Source organism: Lampris incognitus, chromosome 4 (genome assembly GCF_029633865.1).
Source record: "Lampris incognitus isolate fLamInc1 chromosome 4, fLamInc1.hap2, whole genome shotgun sequence".
Classification (NCBI taxonomy): domain Eukaryota; kingdom Metazoa; phylum Chordata; class Actinopteri; order Lampriformes; family Lampridae; genus Lampris; species Lampris incognitus.
In genome coordinates, this window is record NC_079214.1 from 8,790,587 (window position 1) to 8,811,454 (window position 20,868).

At 47.1% G+C, this 20,868-nt stretch overlaps 1 protein-coding gene across 1 annotated transcript in view; it reads right to left on the minus strand.

Moving 5' to 3' along the window:
* Positions 1 to 15,708, minus strand: part of slc25a22b (solute carrier family 25 member 22b) — a 28,211-nt gene extending 12,503 nt beyond the window's left edge. The window contains exons 1-7 of the mRNA XM_056278808.1: positions 15,683 to 15,708; positions 15,452 to 15,616; positions 15,243 to 15,298; positions 15,066 to 15,156; positions 13,825 to 13,882; positions 10,617 to 10,677; positions 10,337 to 10,490 (exon numbers count right to left, since the gene is read on the minus strand). Of these exons, the coding sequence (XP_056134783.1) occupies positions 10,337 to 10,490; positions 10,617 to 10,677; positions 13,825 to 13,882; positions 15,066 to 15,156; positions 15,243 to 15,298; positions 15,452 to 15,616; positions 15,683 to 15,708 (611 nt within the window). The remainder of the gene's footprint in view (positions 1 to 10,336; positions 10,491 to 10,616; positions 10,678 to 13,824; positions 13,883 to 15,065; positions 15,157 to 15,242; positions 15,299 to 15,451; positions 15,617 to 15,682) is intronic.
* Positions 15,709 to 20,868: the final 5,160 nt, after the last annotated feature.

Genomic DNA, 20,868 nt, shown 5'->3' on the forward strand with positions numbered 1-20,868 from the left:
GTGAAGACCATGGGTGAAGACGAGCTGGCGTCCACTGGAAGTTTCTGGTTTGTTATGGAGTCTAATAACACCTTCCTAACACATACCACCTCTTTATAACACATAACACCTCTCCCTAACACATAACACCTCTCCCTAACACATAACACCTCTCCCTAACACATAACACCTCTTCCTAACACCTAACACCTCTTCCTAACACATAACACCTCTTCCTAACACATAACACCTCTTCATAACACATAACACCTCTCCCTAACACATAACACCTCTTCCTAACACATAACACCTCTTCCTAACACCTCTTCCTAACACATAACACCTCTTCCTAACACCTAACACCTCTCCCTAACACATAACACCTCTTCCTAACACATAACACCTCTCCCTAACACATAACACCTCTCCCTAACACATAACACCTCTCCCTAACACATAACACCTCTCCCTAACACATAACACCTCTCCCTAACACATAACACCTCTTCCTAACACATAACACATCTCCCTAACACATAACACATCTCCCTAACACATAACACCTATTCATAACACATAACACCTCTCCCTAACACATAACACCTCTTCCTAACACATAACACCTCTCCCTAACACATAACACATCTCCCTAACACATAACACATCTCCCTAACACATAACACCTCCCCCTAACACATAACACCTCTTCCTAACACCTCTCCCTAACACATAACACCTCTCCCTAACACATAACACCTCTTCCTAACACATAACACCTCTTCCTAACACCTCTCCCTAACACATAACACCTCTTCCTAACACATAACACCTCTCCCTAACACATAACACCTCTCCCTAACATATAACACCTCTTCCTAACACCCAATACCTCTTCCTAACACATAACACCTCTTCCTAACACATAACACCTCTCCCTAACACATAACACCTCTCCCTAACACATAACACCTCTTCCTAACACCCAATACCTCTTCCTAACACATAACACCTCTTCCTAACACACAACAACTCTTCCTAACACATAACACCTCTTCCTAACACACAACAACTCTTCCTAACACATAACACCTCTTCCTAACACATAACACCTCTTCCTAACACATAACACCTCTCCCTAACACATAACACCTCTTCCTAACACATAACACCTCTTCCTAACACATAACACCTCTCCCTAACACATAACACCTCTCCCTAACACATAACACCTCTCCCTAACACATAACACCTCTCCCTAACACATAACACCTCTTCCTAACACATAACACATCTCCCTAACACATAACACCTCTTCATAACACATAACACCTATTCATAACACATAACACCTCTCCCTAACACATAACACCTATTCCTAACACATAACACCTCTCCCTAACACATAACACCTCTCCCTAACACATAACACCTCTTCCTAACACATAACACCTCTCCCTAACACATAACACCTCTTCCTAACACCTCTCCCTAACACATAACACCTCTCCCTAACACATAACACCTCTTCCTAACACCTCTCCCTAACACATAACACCTCTTCCTAACACATAACACCTCTCCCTAACACATAACACCTCTCCCTAACACATAACACCTCTTCCTAACACCCAATACCTCTTCCTAACACATAACACCTCTTCCTAACACATAACACCTCTCCCTAACACATAACACTTCTCCCTAACACATAACACCTCTTCCTAACACATAACACCTCTTCCTAACACATAACACCTCTTCCTAACACATAACACCTCTCCCTAATACATAACACCTCTTCCTAACACATAACACCTCTCCCTAACACATAACACCTCTCCCTAACACATAACACCTCTTCCTAACACATAACACCTCTTCCCAACACATAACACCTCTTCCTAACACATAACACCTCTCCCTAACACATAACACCTCTTCCTAACACATAACACATCTCCCTAACACATAACACCTCTTCATAACACATAACACCTCTTCCTAACACATAACACATCTCCCTAACACACAACAACTCTTCCTAACACATAGCACCTCTTCCTAGCACATAACACCTCTTCCTAACACATAACACCTCTCCCTAACACATAACACCTCTTCCTAACACATAACACCTCTTCCTAACACATAACACCTCTCCCTAACACATAACACCTCTTCCTAACACATAACACCTCTTCCTAACACATAACACCTCTTCCTAACACATAACACTTCTCCCTAACACATAACACCTCTCCCTAACACATACCACCTCTTTATAACACATAACACCTCTCCCTAACACATAACACCTCTCCCTAACACATAACACCTCTCCCTAACACATAACACCTCTTCCTAACACCTAACACCTCTTCCTAACACCTAACACCTCTTCCTAACACATAACACCTCTTCATAACACATAACACCTCTCCCTAACACCTAACACCTCTTCCTAACACATAACACCTCTTCCTAACACCCAATACCCCTTCCTAACACATAACACCTCTTCCTAACACCTCTTCCTAACACATAACACCTCTTCCTAACACCTAACACCTCTCCCTAACACATAACACCTCTTCCTAACACATAACACCTCTCCCTAACACATAACACCTCTCCCTAACACATAACACCTCTCCCTAACACATAACACCTCTTCCTAACACATAACACATCTCCCTAACACATAACACATCTCCCTAACACATAACACCTATTCATAACACATAACACCTCTCCCTAACACATAACACCTCTTCCTAACACATAACACCTCTCCCTAACACATAACACCTCTCCCTAACACATAACACCTCTTCCTAACACATAACACCTCCCCCTAACACATAACACCTCTTCCTAACACCTCTCCCTAACACATAACACCTCTCCCTAACACATAACACCTCTTCCTAACACCTCTTCCTAACACATAACACCTCTTCCTAACACCTCTCCCTAACACATAACACCTCTTCCTAACACATAACACCTCTTCCTAACACATAACACCTCTCCCTAACACATAACACCTCTCCCTAACACATAACACCTCTCCCTAACACATAACACCTCTTGCTAACACATAACACCTCTTCCTAACACATAACACCTCTCCCTAACACATAACACCTCTCCCTAACACATAACACCTCTTCCTAACACCCAATACCTCTTCCTAACACATAACACCTCTTCCTAACACACAACAACTCTTCCTAACACATAACACCTCTTCCTAACACATAACACCTCTTCCTAACACATAACACCTCTCCCTAACACATAACACCTCTCCCTAACACATAACACCTCTCCCTAACACATAACACCTCTCCCTAACACATAACACCTCTTCCTAACACATAACACATCTCCCTAACACATAACACCTCTTCATAACACATAACACCTATTCATAACACATAACACCTCTCCCTAACACATAACACCTCTTCCTAACACATAACACCTCTCCCTAACACATAACACCTCTCCCTAGCACATAACACCTCTTCCTAACACATAACACCTCTCCCTAACACATAACACCTCTTCCTAACACCTCTCCCTAACACATAACACCTCTCCCTAACACATAACACCTCTTCCTAACACCTCTCCCTAACACATAACACCTCTTCCTAACACATAACACCTCTTCCTAACACATAACACCTCTCCCTAACACATAACACCTCTCCCTAACACATAACACCTCTTCCTAACACCCAATACCTCTTCCTAACACATAACACCTCTTCCTAACACATAACACCTCTCCCTAACACATAACACTTCTCCCTAACACATAACACCTCTTCCTAACACATAACACCTCTCCCTAACACATAACACCTCTCCCTAACACATAACACCTCTTCCTAACACATAACACCTCTTCCCAACACATAACACCTCTTCCTAACACATAACACCTCTCCCTAACACATAACACCTCTTCCTAACACATAACACATCTCCCTAACACATAACACCTCTTCATAACACATAACACCTCTTCCTAACACATAACACATCTCCCTAACACACAACAACTCTTCCTAACACATAGCACCTCTTCCTAACACATAACACCTCTTCCTAACACATAACACCTCTCCCTAACACATAACACCTCTTCCTAACACATAACACCTCTTCCTAACACATAACACCTCTCCCTAACACATAACACCTCTTCCTAACACATAACACCTCTTCCTAACACATAACACCTCTTCCTAACACATAACACTTCTCCCTAACACATAACACCTCTCCCTAACACATAACACCTCTCCCTAACACATAACACCTCTTCTTAACACATAACACCTCTTCCTAACACATAACACCTCTCCCTAACACATAACACCTCTTCCTAACACATAACACCTCTCCCTAACACATAACACCTCTTCCTAACACATAACACCTCTCCCTACCACCTCTTCCTAACAAACAGCTAGCAAGCGAACTTTGGCGGATGGCAGGTGAAATGTCTCAGCACGAGAGGGGGATGAGTTGGGTTTTTTTGCTGCTGCGTGTGATTTCGCCCTCTGCAATTGGGTGTCATAAGTTATTTAATCATAGCTAACGCAATTTTCTTGAATTTTAATTATTTCCTCCGTACTGTAATGTCCTTAACTTCCTTTAATTAAGTAACGGCTGTCTTTATGCGTGCTCAATAATCCAGGTAAGGAAATCAGAGAAAGTTGAATCCGTTCATCTGGACCCAACGTTTATCCTCCTCCTCCTCCTCCTCCTCCTCCTCCTCCTCCTCCTTCTTCTTCTTCTTCTGGTTTGTACCCTGTTTCTCAAGGGTCACCACAGCGGATTTTATAGTTTCCATCGGTACCCTGTGAGGGCACAACACCAGTGGTGGTCATTGTCAACCCGGGCCTCGACCGACCCGGTATGAAGCCTCGACCAATACGGTATGGTTTTGTCAATCCGCATAATCTCTACCACTACTACTACTACTTTTGGCTGCTGCCGTTAGGGGGCGCCACAGCGGATCATCCGTTTCCATCTCTTCCTGTCCTCTGCATCTTCCTCTGTCACACCAGCCACCTGCATGTCCTCCCTCACCACATCCATAAACCTCCTCTTTGGCCTTCCTCTTCTCCTCTTCCCTGGCAGCTCCATATTCAGCATCCTTCTCCCAATATACTGCATATTCATATGTCTATTTGCAAAATTATTTGGCAAAATGTTATGTCGGATGTCCTTCCCGACACAGCACTAACCCACTGGATGCAGGCACAGGTAAAGCACCGGGTACCAACCCAGTATTCTTGGACTTGGGCCCATGCCTGTCGCCAGGACGCAACGTTTATTGAGAGCGATTAAACGTTTCTCTCAGTAAACGCTGTGATGAACTGATTCAACGTTCTGTGATAAGTAACGGCTGGTGTTTCTGCTGACTGGAGAGGAAACGGAAATGTCAGGGACGTCAAGTGTCGATTTTTCTTTCTTTCTTCATGTGAACACATGCAATCACACGTTGACATTCTTATGATATTTTCAGGTTTCAAGAACGTTATCTATGCCATGACATGGCTCTTGTTTGTTCTGTCCACCAGATGGTGATGGTGTGTAACTGCGTTCATGTTTTTTATGAGTACTGGCGGCCCTGTGAAGGACTGGTGGCCTGTCCTGGCTGATCTCATCCATCAACCTGTCCATCACCATCGCAAACAAGGAAGGGCTCAGAGCCGATCCTTGATGTAATCTCACCTCCACCTTGAACCCATCTGTCGTTCCTACCACACACCTCACCACCGTCACACCTCCCTCATACATATCCTGCACCACTCCTACATACTTCTCTGCAACTCCTGACTTCCTCATACAATACCACACCTCGTATGCTTTCTCTAAATCCACAAAGACACAGTGTAGTAACTCCTTCTGGCCTCCTCTATACTTCTCCATCAACATTCTCAAAGCAAACATCACATCTGTGGTGCTCTTTCCTGACATGAACCCATACTGCTGCTGCTGATCACCACCTCTCCTCCTCTTAACCTAGCTTCTATTGCTCTTTCCCATATCTTCATGCTGTGGCTGACCAACTTTATACCTTTGTAGTTCTGGACATCACCCTTATTCTTGAAAACTGGTACCAATATGCTTCTTCTCCACTCCTCAGGCCTCCTCTCACTTTCCAGGATTTTGTTAAATAACCTAGTTAAAAACCCCACTGCTATCTCTCCTAAACACCTCCTTGCCTCCTCATCTGGACCAACCACTTTTCTACTCTACATCCTCCGCATAGCTGCCCTCACGTCCTCCTTGCTAATCCACCCCACTTCCTGATTCACTATCCCCACATCATCCAAACTTCTCTCTCTCTCTCTCTCATCTTCATCTTTCATCAGCCCTTCAAAGTACTCCTTCCACCTTCTCAACACACTCTCCTCGCTTGTCAGCACATTTCCATCTCTATCCTTCATCGCCCTAACCTGCTGCACATCCTCCCCAGCTCGGTCCCTCTGCCAAGCAGTACAAGTCCTTTTCTCCTTCTTTAGTGTCCACCCTTCCAACCTTTGATATAACTCACCATGCACCTTTCCTTTGCCTTTAACACCTCTCTATTCGCTTTAGACCACATCTCCTTGCACTTCTGTCTACTTTCTTCATCTCTCTGACTATCCCACTTCTTCTTTGCCAACCTCTTCCTCTGTATACTTTGCTGTACTTCCTCATTCCACCACTAAGTCTCCTTGTCTTCATTCCTCTGCCCAGATGACACACCAAATACCTTCCTAGCTGTCTCCCTCACTATTTCTGCAGTGCTTGCCCAGCCATCTGACAACTCTTCACTACCACCCACTACCTCTCTTTTCTTCAACTTCCACCATTTGATCTTTGGCTCTGCCTTCATTCTCTTCCTCTTCTTGATCTCCAAAGTCATCCTACGGACCACCATCTGATGCTGCCTAGCTACAGTCTCCCGTCACCACCTTGCAGTCTTCAATCCCTTTCAGATGGTGCCTCCTGCATAAGATATAGTCCACCTGTGTCTACTTTCCTCCACTCTTATCCGTCACCCTGTGTTCCTCCCTCTCCCTGAGATAGTATGTATTCATCACAACCGCTTCCATCCTTTTCGCAAAATCCACCACCATCTGCCCTCCTCATTCCTCTCCTTGACACCATCACGTCCTCATCACCTCTGTTCCCTTCACCAACATGCCCGTTAACGTCTGTTCCAGTCACCACTCTCTCCTCCTTGGGTGCCCTCTCCACCACTTCCTCCAACTCACTCCAGAATTCTTCCTTCTCTTCCATCTCACATCCAACTTGTGGGGCATATGCGCTGATAAGATTCATCAAAACACCTTCGATTTCCAGCTTCATACTCATCACTCTGTCCAACACGCATTTCACCTCCAACACACTCTTGACATACTCTTCCTCCAGAATTACCCCTACCCCATTACTCCTCCCATTCGCGCCATGGTAGAAGAGTTTGAACCCACCTCCGATGCTCCCGGCCTTCCTCCCCTTCCACCCGGCCTCTTGCACACACAGTATATCTACCTTCCTTCTCTCCATCATATCAGCCAGCTCTCTCCCTTTACCAGTCATAGTGCCAACATTCAAAGTTCTGACTCTCCCCTCAACACTCCTACCCTTCCTGTTCTCCCACTGCCTCTGGACATGCCCCTCCCCCTTGTCCTTCGCCCAACTGTTACATAGTTTCCACCAGCACCCTGCTGGCCAACAGTAGCATAGTTTCCACCGGCACCCTGCTGGCCAACAGTAGCATAGTTTCCACCGGCACCCTGCTGGCCAACAGTAGCATCGTTTCCACTGGCACCCTGCTGGCCAACAGTAGCATCGTTTCCACTAGCACCCTGCTGGCCAACAGTAGCATCGTTTCCACCAGCACCCTGCTGGCCAACAGTAGCATAGTTTCCACCAGCACCCTGTTGGCCAACAGTAGCATAGTTTCCACCAGCACCCTGCTGGCCAACAGTAGCATAGTTTCCACCAGCACCCTGCTGGCCAACAGTAGCATAGTTTCCACTGACACCCTGCTGGCCAACAGTAGCATAGTTTCCACCGGCACCCTGCTGGCCAACAGTACCAGTGGCCGTCGTTGGTAACCCGGGCCTTGACCGATCCGGAATGGAAATCTGATTTATGATCCGCATATTTGATTTGGTAAAGGTTTAATGCTGGATACCCTTCCTGACGCTACCCACCATGTTTATCCAGGCTTGGGACCGGCGCTAAGAATGCCCTGGCTTGTGCGTCCTCAGTGGCTGGGTTAACAAAAACATACAAAACATAGTTTAATATAAATACAATGTTCAGTACTCATGTGTAATAGCGTTTGTTGTTATTTATCATACGTCATTTGGCTCTTATTGCTGAGCCGAGCCAAATAATCCGGCTCACTCAAAAGAGCTGGAATTCCCATCACTGTGAATTAGCTGTGTCTTCTGCTAGGTCTGACAAACTCTCGGGCAGCATCGGCGTACTCTGAGCCGCTCGCTGTGACGTTGCACGAAGTTCGCTTGTTCCTTTTTCAGGCCGGCGATCAAACCCGCGCGAGGGAAGCGAGTTCGCGTTGGGTTGAAAGGCGCAGTAATGCCGCACTGGGAAGAGCCGTTTCCGTCAGGGAGTGGCTGCTGGACATCTGGTAGGCTACTTTTCCCGTGGGCTCCGTAAGCAGCGCCAGTCAGTCAGTTATGTTACCCATCCATCCATCCGTCATCCACACCGCTTGCCCTGCTCTCAGGGTCACGGGGATGCTGGAGCCTATCCCAGCAGTCATTGTGCGGCAGGTTAGGAGACACCCTGGACAGGCCGCCAGTCACGTTATATCGGATGTAAATAGGCCTGAATGCAGTGGGAGTGATTCTGACGCGTGTCAAACCCACTTTCTGCTCGAATCCGCTGTTTCCTACTGCGCTGGCAGGTACTGCCAGCGTTCTGATGCGCTTCAAACCACCTCGACGCCTGGACTCCGACACTGATTCGATTTCGAGGCCTCGAAAGAGAGGCGGACAGACTGGATCCGCTGTTATTCTACAACGGAGGACTAAACGCTAATGAGAAAGGTGAGGACCCTTCTCCGGCGCGAGTTGCCTTGAACGGTTCGCCTACCCGATGCCTGCCGGGTTCACCGGTCACATTTGTTACACCGCTGACAAGCTGCGCTCGGGTAGTCTAGCGGGCCACGTTTGGAAGGGTGCGTTTGATTTATGGTTCCCATTTATTGTTCCCATCCTTGCCAAATTTGTGGACTGCCTGACCGTTCAAGCTGTCGCTCGCAAGGACAAGGACGTAGTAATAATACTAATAATAATGATAATCTTCTGGTCATATATCGCAGCTGTACCTCAACTGGAGGTTTTTCTCTCTCCATATATAATGTTTCTGGTAGTATATAAAGTACACATAGCTTTCCTGTAGCACTTGTGAAGCTAGTTGTGTTGAAAACACACACACATGCACACACACGTATGTAGGCTGTGTAGGGCTACATATATTTATACTTGTAGCCTAAATATAGCAGTTATAGTAAATATATACTATATATATATATCCATCCATCCATTATCTGAACCGCTTGTCCTGCTCTCAGGGTGGCGGGGGTGCTGGAGTCTATCCCAGCAGCCACTGGGTGGCAGGCAGGGAGACACCCTGGACAGGCCGCCAGGCCATCACAGGGCAGACACACACTCACATTCACATTCACACCTAGGGACAATTCAGTACAGCCGATCCACCTGACCTACAGGTCTTTGGACTGTGGGAGGAAACCGGAGCCCCCAGAGGAAACCCACGCAGACACGGGGAGAACATGCAAACTCCACACAGAGGACGACCTGGGACGACCCTCAAGGTTGAACTACCCCGGGACTCGAACCCGGGACTTTCTTGCTGTGAGTGGACCGCGCTAACCACTGCGCCACCCATACATACACATATATATATGTGTGTGTGTGTGTGTGTGTGTGTGTGTGTGTGTGTGTATATATGTATGTATGTATATATATATATATATATATATATATATGTATGTATATATGTGTGTGAGTGTGTGTGTATATATATATATGTGTGTGTGTGCATGTATGTATGTATGTACGTGTGTATATATATATGCATGTATATATGTATATGTATATATATATGTGTGTGTGTGTGTATGTATGTATGTATAGAAACGATCTTGTTTCATTGCCAGTATCTCGTTTTCCAATAAACAAACATTTTAAAGACTAATGAACCATTTTTCTGATGGTGCAGTGCCATTTGGGAGATATTTGGGGTTTTTTAAGATTGTCGTTTTTGGGGTTCAGTACGTTTGGTGTACCTCAGCAGCGTCGCTCCGAGGCCCCTGTAGAGCCCCGAAATGCCCTTGGTCCTCAGTAACTCCCCAGTAATCTGTGTGGCGGTGGGAGACTTGGTCTCTCCTGGACGGCAGCGAGACGCTTCATCTTGCCGGGACAGCCGCCTTCTTTGAGCCTCTGCTTTTGGACACACACACACACACACACACACACACACACACACACACACACACAGTGTAAACAGTGCTATCGATTCTCAGCGGTTGTCGTGTGCGAGTTGGAGCACTTGTGTCCCCGCCTCACCTATCCTCCCTGCGTCCTGCAGCTGGATCTTCAGCATCTCCATGGGCGTGGTGATGATGACCTGGATACAGTGCGTTGCCATGAGCACACAGGAAATACCACAACAATCTCAGCTAACGCCGTTGTTCTCTTTTCTTAGGAGGCAAGAGGCAAGTTAGATCTACTCCTGTATTGTCACCACGTGTGTGTGGTGTGTGTCTGTGTGTGTCTGTGTGTGAGTCTATAAACGGCCAAACTAAAGCACTCGGGGCCTGGATTCTTTTTGGAGGTTATTGGGGATGATCAGGGGCACCTATAAAAAATAGCAGAAAAGTATATGAAAATTATGCATAATTATGCATAAATATGCAAAATATGCATTTTTCTAAAAATGGATAAAAACCACTTTTCTCGGCATTTCAGGTGATTCTGAGCATCTTTGATTTTTTTCACCTATATAAAAAAACATTTCTGGGACTTACAAATGTTTTGGCATTATGCAAAATATATGCATTTTTGCAAAGATGCATTTATGATCCTCATTTTTTTTTGGAGGTGGTAGGTATTGTTGCAGAGAGGACCAGGAAAATAGCAGAAAATTTAAATAATTATAATAATTATGCATAATTATGCAAAATATGCATTTTCTAAAAATGGCTAAAAAACCACTTTTCTCGGCATTTCAGATGCTTCTGAGCATTTGGGGGGGAGGGAGTTGGAGTGGGGGAGGGGGGTTAGGGGCAGGGGGAAGGCGGTTAGCTGGCAGGATGAAGAGGAGGGAGATTCAGACGGGTGGAGAACCAAACCGCTACATTGTAGCGGGGTTCTTCTAGTGAAAAATAAAGGCCAGAAGACTTCCAGACAAAACCAGAATACGAGTCACGTGTACTGGCCATGTGGACATGACATGTGTGGCTGTGGAGGTGTGAGGGGTCATGCTGCCGTCTCGTGTATGGTGGCCCTCCCGTCCTACATGAGGACGTGGGAAGTTTTGGGGAGCGCTTGTCTAGGAGCAGTGGGCAGCCGCCGTGCAGCACCGGGGGGCCCAACTCCAGTTCGTCTCGCCATGCCTCGGTCAGGGGCACACCCACCCACACACGCCTTCACCCGAAACGGGTAAAACACAAGTTAATACAAAGATAGTATACTCACTATCTCCATATTCAAATGTGAGGCTGCGCCCTGGATCAGCGTTTCCCAACCCGGTCCTCAAGGACCCCCTATCCTGCAGGTTTTCATTGTAACCCTGCACAGGTAGCCCTGCTTGTACTGACTCGACCAATCATCTCGCAGCACTTAATTATGCGAGGTGTGCAACAGCTGACACAATTCATCGCTGATCGGTTGAATAACTACAAACAGGTCAGTACCTATCCCGGGTTGCAAAGAACATCTGCAGGATAGGGGGTCCTTGAGGACCGGGTTGGGAAACGCTGCCCTAGATGACGACGCTATTTGGCGCTCTATAGCGCCCCCTTGGCAGGATTTCCTGTTGTTCGGCGGCACGGCGTAGCTGAGAAGGCCGCAGAGGAATCCTGCTGCTTTCTGCCAGAACCGCTGCCCGGTTGACAAACAGAGCTGCCGGTTGCCAGAACCGCTGCCCAGTTGACAAACAGAGCTGCCGGTTGCCAGAACCGCTGCCGAGCTGACTGAGCGGAGCCGCCACGGTTTACCCTTCCCGGGTACTGACAGCTGGGCAGGCTGTGCCCGGGGATTTAAAATCAGAGTTCCCTCCTCCTATCCCAGTGTGTTGGCTGGACTGGGCACCATGGGGAGTACCATACAGGCATGCAGGAGGACCAGATCTATCAGTAGAGACGTCGTCCTTAGCTAAAGGTTCCCTTGCTGAGGTAAGGTGCTACCCCTCTGCAGCCTGCGGTTGCAGTTTAGCGTCCTACCCAGGGGAACAGACAGGAGTATAACCCTAACACGCATGTCTTTTTGATGGTGGGGGAAACCGGAGCAGCCGGGGGAGAGCATGCAAACTCCACACAGAGGACGACCCCCAAGGTTGGACAACCCCGGGGTTCGAACCCAGGACCTTCTTGCTGACCACCGGGTCAGCGTGCCGGCCCCTTTTATCTACTATGGATCAGTGTTTCTCAGCCTCTTGGGGGAACGGCCCCTGCCTCATGTCCAGACCTGTGGGCCCCCCGTGAGGAAACCTCGACACCTCAGAAACGGGGAGATTTTGCACCCAGGGCTCCTCGTCTCAGAAATGTCGGTTTCGGGGACGTTCGCTCCCTACATTCTTGTGGGTTTTTTTTTAAGTAGGAAACAACGACATCGCGAGACCGCTGCAGCGTCCAGAAAGAAAGAGCGGCGGGTTGTCGGCACGCTGATGATACGGTAACATTATGATATCATAAATGATGTGAACTGAAGTGGAAGTTCCAGAACATTTCTGATTCTGTGAAAGTTTTTCTTCTTCTTCTTCTTCCTTGTCTTGAATTCAAGGCTGTGTAAGGAACAGGAAACGGGTCCGGTGGCACTTGAACCCGGAGCGAAGCGGGCCTCCTGTGGGACACGGAGGAGGCGGCCTACGTTGCACTAAATTCACACTGTATTTACTGGTGGCTTCTGGGCCGCCGGGTTATACGGGTATGAATCGTTAATTTGCCCCCCCGGAGACTCGGCGTGGGTTTGGTATGAATACCCTCCTCTGCTGATGACCCAGAAACGCCGTTTCTAAACAGGCCGTGGTGCAGGACTCATAACAGGGGCCTTGTGGGCCGCGGATATTCTCCCTGATTTCTGGGGGGGGGTGGTGCTGCAGGATTCTCACATCTGGGACCGGGCCGGTCTCTAGGGTCACTGAGCTAAACCTCCACGCTGCACCGTTTGACAGTAGTGTGCAGAGGAGTCGGAGCTCACGGGTCTGTCGTGGAGCCTTTTAAAAACCCCGTGTGAGCCGCCGACGATCAACGCTGAAACGGCGCCAGCCGATAACCTCTTGGCAAGTTCTACCCACACACACACACACACACAAGTCATTTGGAAGGAGGAACCGTGGGAGCCACAGCAAGACACGGCACTTAGGGCACTCAAACACTTAGGCACTATTAGGCACTAACACATATATCATCACCCTGCCACCGGAGGCGCTCCACGCTAATGGCCGAGCCGGTGGGCGGCTATTGCCTACCACGTCATATCGGCGGTGGTCCGCCGGCCCCGCGTGGAGCCGGGGGGAGTGTTATCTGGGTGATCAAGCCCAGCCGGACCTTACCTGACACACGCCCGCCCCGCAGCCCGCCAGCATCTCTCCCACAACTCCCGGCTTGTGCCTGTGGGGAGGAAGGAGACGGACATCCAGCACACATCAGGTCCCGGCTCTCGGCTCTTGTGGAGGTCAATATAACATCGTTCACTGCTTTTCCCTCCTCCTGGCTGACCTTGCTCACGACTGTCCTGGCCACACCGGTCTGTGTGTGTGTGTGTGCACACTCACACACACACACACACACTGGAATAATAATCCACCACTTAGCACAGATTGGTCAATAATTCAGCAGCTTTAATTGGTCGCCATGGGAGCGCGGACGTTTAAAGACGCGGGAGGCTTTTGAGGGAGTGTGTTTTTAAGCCGAAGATAAGGATTAGCTGTGTTCCGCTGCCGGCGCTGGTTTGGTGTCCCCCCCCACCCCCACCCCCCTGATTCTAACAGAGGGTGGAGTGGAGGGTGGAGGTGTGGGAAGCAACAGCCAATACAGAAAAGCCTCCATGCATCCAGACCGCTTGTCCTGCTCTCAGGAGCCCCCTGTCCCAGCAGTCATTGGGCGGCAGGTGGGGAGACACCCTGGACAGGCTGCCGGGCCGTCACACAGGGCCGACACACACACACACACACACACACACACACACACACACACACACACACACACACACACACACACACACACACACACACACACACACACACACACAGGGACAGTTTAGTCTGGCCGAGTCACCTGACCTACATGTCTTCGGACTGTGGGAGGAAACCACAGAGGACGACCCGGGACGACCCCCAAGGTCGGGCTACCCCGGGGGCTCGAACCCGGGACCTTCTCGCTGTGAGGCCACCGCGCTACCCACTGCGCCGCCGTGCCGCCCCTTTTCCAAACCAGAACATCTTCAGTTGTGTTTTTAAAGGGAAACAACCACATCTGCACACACACACACACGGTGTGTAGCGGGGACAGCGCTCCATCAGCGGCCACATCACAAGCCGCCAGCGACGTCGCTGGCAGACGATCCAAACCTAAAATAAAGTGAATACAAGCTGTTCTGCATGTTGCGTGGCACTCGTCCCGGGTTCGGGGTAGTGACCCCCGGCAGGTTTCCCCCGTGTGCGGCGCGACGCACCGCACGCCCTCCAGACGAGTCGAGCGGGAAGATAATTGAATAAGAAGCGGTGCAGATGAGCGGACGGGGCAGCAAATGACGGAGGAGTCAAGCGTGAGCCCTGTCCCTCCATTAACTCACCCGTCCCTGGGCAGGAGACGTCTGAACAGGTCGTTAGCAGCCAGCTTGACGGCTTTCTCCGGCGTGACGAGGGCCAAGTTCACCGCCGCGCCTGGAGGAAGTGGGCGTACATGAGAAAACACAGAGTAGGTATTAACAATTAACGCCACGATCCCACACGGGCGAAGCAGGAGGTACCTCTGTACATGCCGAAGCAGCCCTCAGAGCGGACGGTTTTGATCAGGCAGTCAGACCTGCATGAGGAGTGGACAGGTTTACTGGCTCATACCAGCGAATGTCCAGTCAAATCCAAGTCTCTACTGCGGTTACTGTAAAAACATAGAAGAAGAAACTGCACGTTTATGAGTTGCATGCATTTCTACTTTACAATCTTAAATTCTCCCCACATTGACGTGTAGAGCACCGGGCCGGTCTTCTGGTTCTGCAGCCGGGTCTTGGCCAGGTCGATGGGGAACACGCAGGTGACGCCGACGAACCCGGCTACCCCTCCGTTTATCAGCTTGGCAGGTAGACTGGGGCAGAAAGACAGGGGGGTAAGGGTTCTCCGTTCTCTTGGTTCTTTGTCAGACTGGGGGAAACACTCGTGTCCTGGGCCGTCCCGGCTCCTCGTGACCTACCTGACCCTGTCGCCGCGGCGGGCCATCTCTCCGAGAGGAAGCTGCCCGTCTCTTGTCGAGTTCAGTAAAGACGCTTCCCCCCCGCTGGACACGCTGACTGGCGGCAGGCCTTCTGGACTTCCAAATGATAACAAGTATATATATATATATATATATATGAGGGAATAATAAATAACAACAAAACCAACAAATGAGAAATAAGAAATCCCACACATTAATATGTCACTGGAAGTTATGCAAGGCCCCTACTGTTCATTATTCTGACCGCCTGGTGGTAAAAACTACAATTCATAAAACTTGTTTGACTCCTTTTGTTGTTGTTGTATTTGCAGACTTCCAGTCTGGCTCCGGGCAGTGCGGTAGCTTCATATCTAGAAGCTCAGCCCCCCCCCCCCCCGCCGCAAGAAGGTCTTAGGTTTGATTCCCACCCATCTATGTGGCGTTGGTAAGCTCTTCCCCTGTGTGCAGGGGTTTCCTCCCACAGTCCAGTGACGTGCGTGGTCAAGTCGGACTGAAATCATTCATCAGATTTAACTGTTCAAGTCCGAAACCCTTGAATAAAACATTCAGCTAGAGTTTTTCTATTTGAAAACGTTCAATATTGTGGTTTTATACCTTTACCGTAACTATTCTAAACCGTCTCAATAACCTTTACCGTAACTATTCTAAACCGTCTCAATAACCTTTACCATAACTACTCTAAACCGTCTCAATAACCTTTACCATAACTACTCTAAACCGTCTCAATAACCTTTACCATAACTATTCTAAACCGTCTCAATAACCTTTACCATAACTATTCTAAACCGTCTCAATAACTTTTACCGTAACTATTCTAAACCGTCTCAATAACCTTTACCGTAACTATTCTAAACCGTCTCAATAACCTTTACCGTAACTATTCTAAACCGTCTCAATAACCTTTACCGTAACTATTCTAAACCGTCTCAATAACCTTTACCATAACTATTCTAAACCGTCTCAATAACCTTTACCGTAACTATTCTAAACCGTCTCAATAACCTTTACCATAACTATTCTAAACCGTCTCAATAACCTTTACCATAACTATTCTAAAATGTCTCAATAACCTTTACCGTAACTATTCTAAACCGTCTCAATAACCTTTACCATAACTATTCTAAAATGTCTCAATAACCTTTACCGTAACTATTCTAAACCGTCTCAATAACCTTTACCATAACTATTCTAAACCGTCTCAATAACCTTTACCATAACTATTCTAAACCGTCTCAATAACCTTTACCGTAACTATTCTAAACCGTCTCAATAACCTTTACCGTAACTATTCTAAACCGTCTCAATAACTTTTACCGTAACTATTCTAAACCGTCTCAATAACCTTTACCGTAACTATTCTAAACCGTCTCAATAACCTTTACCGTAACTATTCTAAACCGTCTCAATAACCTTTACCGTAACTATTCTAAACCGTCTCAATAACCTTTACCGTAACTATTCTAAACCGTCTCAATAACCTTTACCGTAACTATTCTAAACCGTCTCAATAACCTTTACCGTAACTATTCTAAACCGTCTCAATAACCTTTACCGTAACTATTCTAAACCGTCTCAATAACCTTTACCATAACTATTCTAAACCGTCTCAATAACCTTTACCATAACTATTCTAAAATGTCTCAATAACCTTTACCGTAACTATTCTAAACCGTCTCAATAACCTTTACCGTAACTATTCTAAACCGTCTCAATAACCTTTACCATAACTATTCTAAACCGTCTCAATAACCTTTACCGTAACTATTCTAAACCGTCTCAATAACCTTTACCGTAACTATTCTAAACCGTCCCAATAACCTTTACCGTAACTATTCTAAACCGTCTCAATAACCTTTACCCTAACTATTCTAAACCGTCTCAATAACCTTTACCCTAACTATTCTAAACCGTCTCAATAGCCTTTACCGTAACTATTCTAAACCGTCTCAATAACCTTTACCGTAACTATTCTAAACCGTCTCAATAACCTTTACCCTAACTATCCTAAACCGTCTCAATAACCTTTACCGTAACTATTCTAAACCGTCTCAATAACCTTTACCGTAACTATTCTAAACCGTCTCAATAACCTTTACCCTAACTATTCTAAACCGTCTCAATAACCTTTACCCTAACTATTCTAAACCGTCTCAATAACCTTTACCCTAACTATTCTAAACCGTCTCAATAACCTTTACCCTAACTATTCTAAACCGTCTCAATAACCTTTACCGTAACTATTCTAAACCGTCTCAATAACCTTTACCGTAACTATTCTAAACTGTCTCAATAACCTTTACCGTAACTATTCTAAACCGTCTCAATAACCTTTACCCTAACTATTCTAAACCGTCTCAATAACCTTCACCCTAACTATTCTAAACTGTCTCAATAACCTTTACCGTAACTATTCTAAACTGTCTCAATAACCTTTACCATAACTATTCTAAAATGTCTCAATAACCTTTACCATAACTATTCTAAACCGTCTCAATAACCTTTACCATAACTATTCTAGACTGTCTCAATAACCTTTACCATAACTATTCTAGACCGTCTCAATAACCTTTACCATAACTATTCTAAACCGTCTCAATAACTTTTACCATAACTATTCTAAACCGTCTCAATAACCTTTACCATAACTATTCTAAACTGTCTCAATAACCTTTACCATAAATATTCTAAACCGTCCCAATAACCTTTACCATAACTATTCTAAACCGTCTCAATAACCTTTACCGTAACTATTCTAAACTGTCTCAATAACCTTTACCGTAACTATTCTAAATAACTATTCTAAACCGTCTCAATAACCTTTACCGTAACTATTCTAAACCGTCTCAATAACCTTTACCGTAACTATTCTAAACCGTCTCAATAACCTTTACCGTAACTATTCTAAACCGTCTCAACAACCTTTACCATAACTATTCTAAACGCTCAAAAACTGAGGGCGTGGCCAATATCGTTAATATTCATGAGCTGAGCTTTGAGTGACCAGTACAAGCGAGAGTTGACAGGAAGGGGCGTGGTTTCACGTTTTCATAATTTGATCTGATTGGCTGTATGCAAATGAGTGTGTCTGGCGACATCATGAGTGTCAGAAGACAAGATTGGCCGAGAGAAGCTTAACTACGGGGACTCTTCAAGAGGAAAGGCCAAAAGCTGACTCAACGTCTTTTTCAGTAGAAAAGTTACGATGAATAAAGTAACAAATGACGTTAGAGAACATTAGCCTGTAAATTCCAGCCCAGGTAAGTTTAGAAATTGCCTGTAGGTGTCAATGCTGAGTGAGTGGCTGTGGGTCCTGCGATGGACCGGTGGCCTGTGTAGGGTGTCTCCCTGCCTTCTGCCCAGTGCATGCTGGGATAGACCCCAGACCCCCCCTGCCACCCGGAACTGGACTAAGTGTGCAGGGAGAGTGGATGGGTGGACTGTATCTGGCTTATTCTTCAGCTACTGCACAGCACAGGGTCCTTTTCCCTCATCACGAGCCCACAGCTGGAGACGCGACGATGCCACTTCTCCACCTTCGTTCTGCTCTAATCACACCCCACTTCTTTTCTTAACCCCTCCTTCTCCTTTCTGTGTGGGAAAGGGAGATAAAGCCAATAGGAGAGTGAGGTCATTTGGGGGGGGGGGTCCCTTACAGCAAGTGTTTTTTGGAAAAAAGGGAGTGTGACTGCACCTGATACCTATTAACCCTTGTGTTGTCCACATGTTCTGTATACTGCCCCCTGTCTTAAGGGTCAGTTATGACCCGCCTTCACTAAACCTCTGCATTATCCATCCATCCATCCATCCATCCATCCATCCATCCATCCATCCATCCATCCATCCATCCATTATCCGAACCACTCATCCTGCTCTCAGGGTTGCAGGGATGCTGGAGCCTGTCCCAGCAGTCATTGGACAGCAGGTGGGGAGACACCCTGGACAGGCTGCCAGGCCATCACACACACACACATTCATACCTAGGGACAATGTAGTCCAGCTGATCCACCTGACCTACATGTCTTTGGACTGTGGGAGGAAACCGGAGCACCCGGAGGAAACCCACGCAGACACGGGCAGAACATGCAAACTCCACACAGAGGACGACCCGGGACGACCCCCAAGGTTGGACCACCCCGGGGCTCGAACCCAGGACCTTCTTGCTGTGAGGCGACCGCGCCAACCACTGCGCCACCGTGCCGCCCACCTCTAAATTAAAGCAACTTAATTGAATTTTAAACCCCAAATCTATTTCGCAACGAAGAAACAACCTGTCGTTCATCACAAGCTGTGTGACTATCTGGGTTTCCCTCTGCATTTAATCCGTGGACGCCACTCGTTTGTATAGGGTCACACGACCCAGACACGCCTTAGGGTCAAAAATGACTCTGAGACAAGCTTAGCACCCTAGTGGTGCACCGCTTCCATGGAAATATGAACAAAAACGTTTGACTTTTTCTAATAGTGGGGTCCCTGTAGGGGAAGTCATCACATTTCAGGTTGAGAACAGATCACGCAGAGTCTTTTCTCTGCCGCTCGACGCCGTTCGGGCCTTTCCAGACGAATACAAGAGAGATCGGGTGGACGAGGAGGAGGATGATGAACTCAGACGACATAAAGGGCCTGTGTCTTTACCCACACACAGACGCACACCCTCCATTTTGCCCCTCGTCAGGCTGGGTAACAGTACACTAGTGACCCAGCGATTAGCTTTGTTGGCGGTATAAATGGACCTACTGTACCCGGCTCCGAGCAGCAGGGCGGGGCGGGATCGAATGAAGCAGAACTCGGGGGACCGAGATGGCCTTTTGGCTCATAACCGACACCGGCGCGGCGGGAGTGTTCACGTCCGGAGAGACAAAAATGTCTCGATATAGAATATTATACATAATCCCATGGGGGAGAGTTGACCCCCCCCACCCCCAAAAAAAACTAAAAAGCAGCAGCACCCAGATGATACCAGGCCTGTACCGGTAAAAAAAAATTGGATCCACTTCTTAAAAACAAAAAAAAATATTTAAGCCCATAAATTAAAGCTTATGTATTTCAATTACGTGTAAATTTTCCATCCGGTTGGGTCACACGGCTCCAGTGTAAGCTATGACATTTTTCTCACGGGTTAAATATCTTTTGAGTGTAGAGAAACAACTGGACTACTTCAGACATGC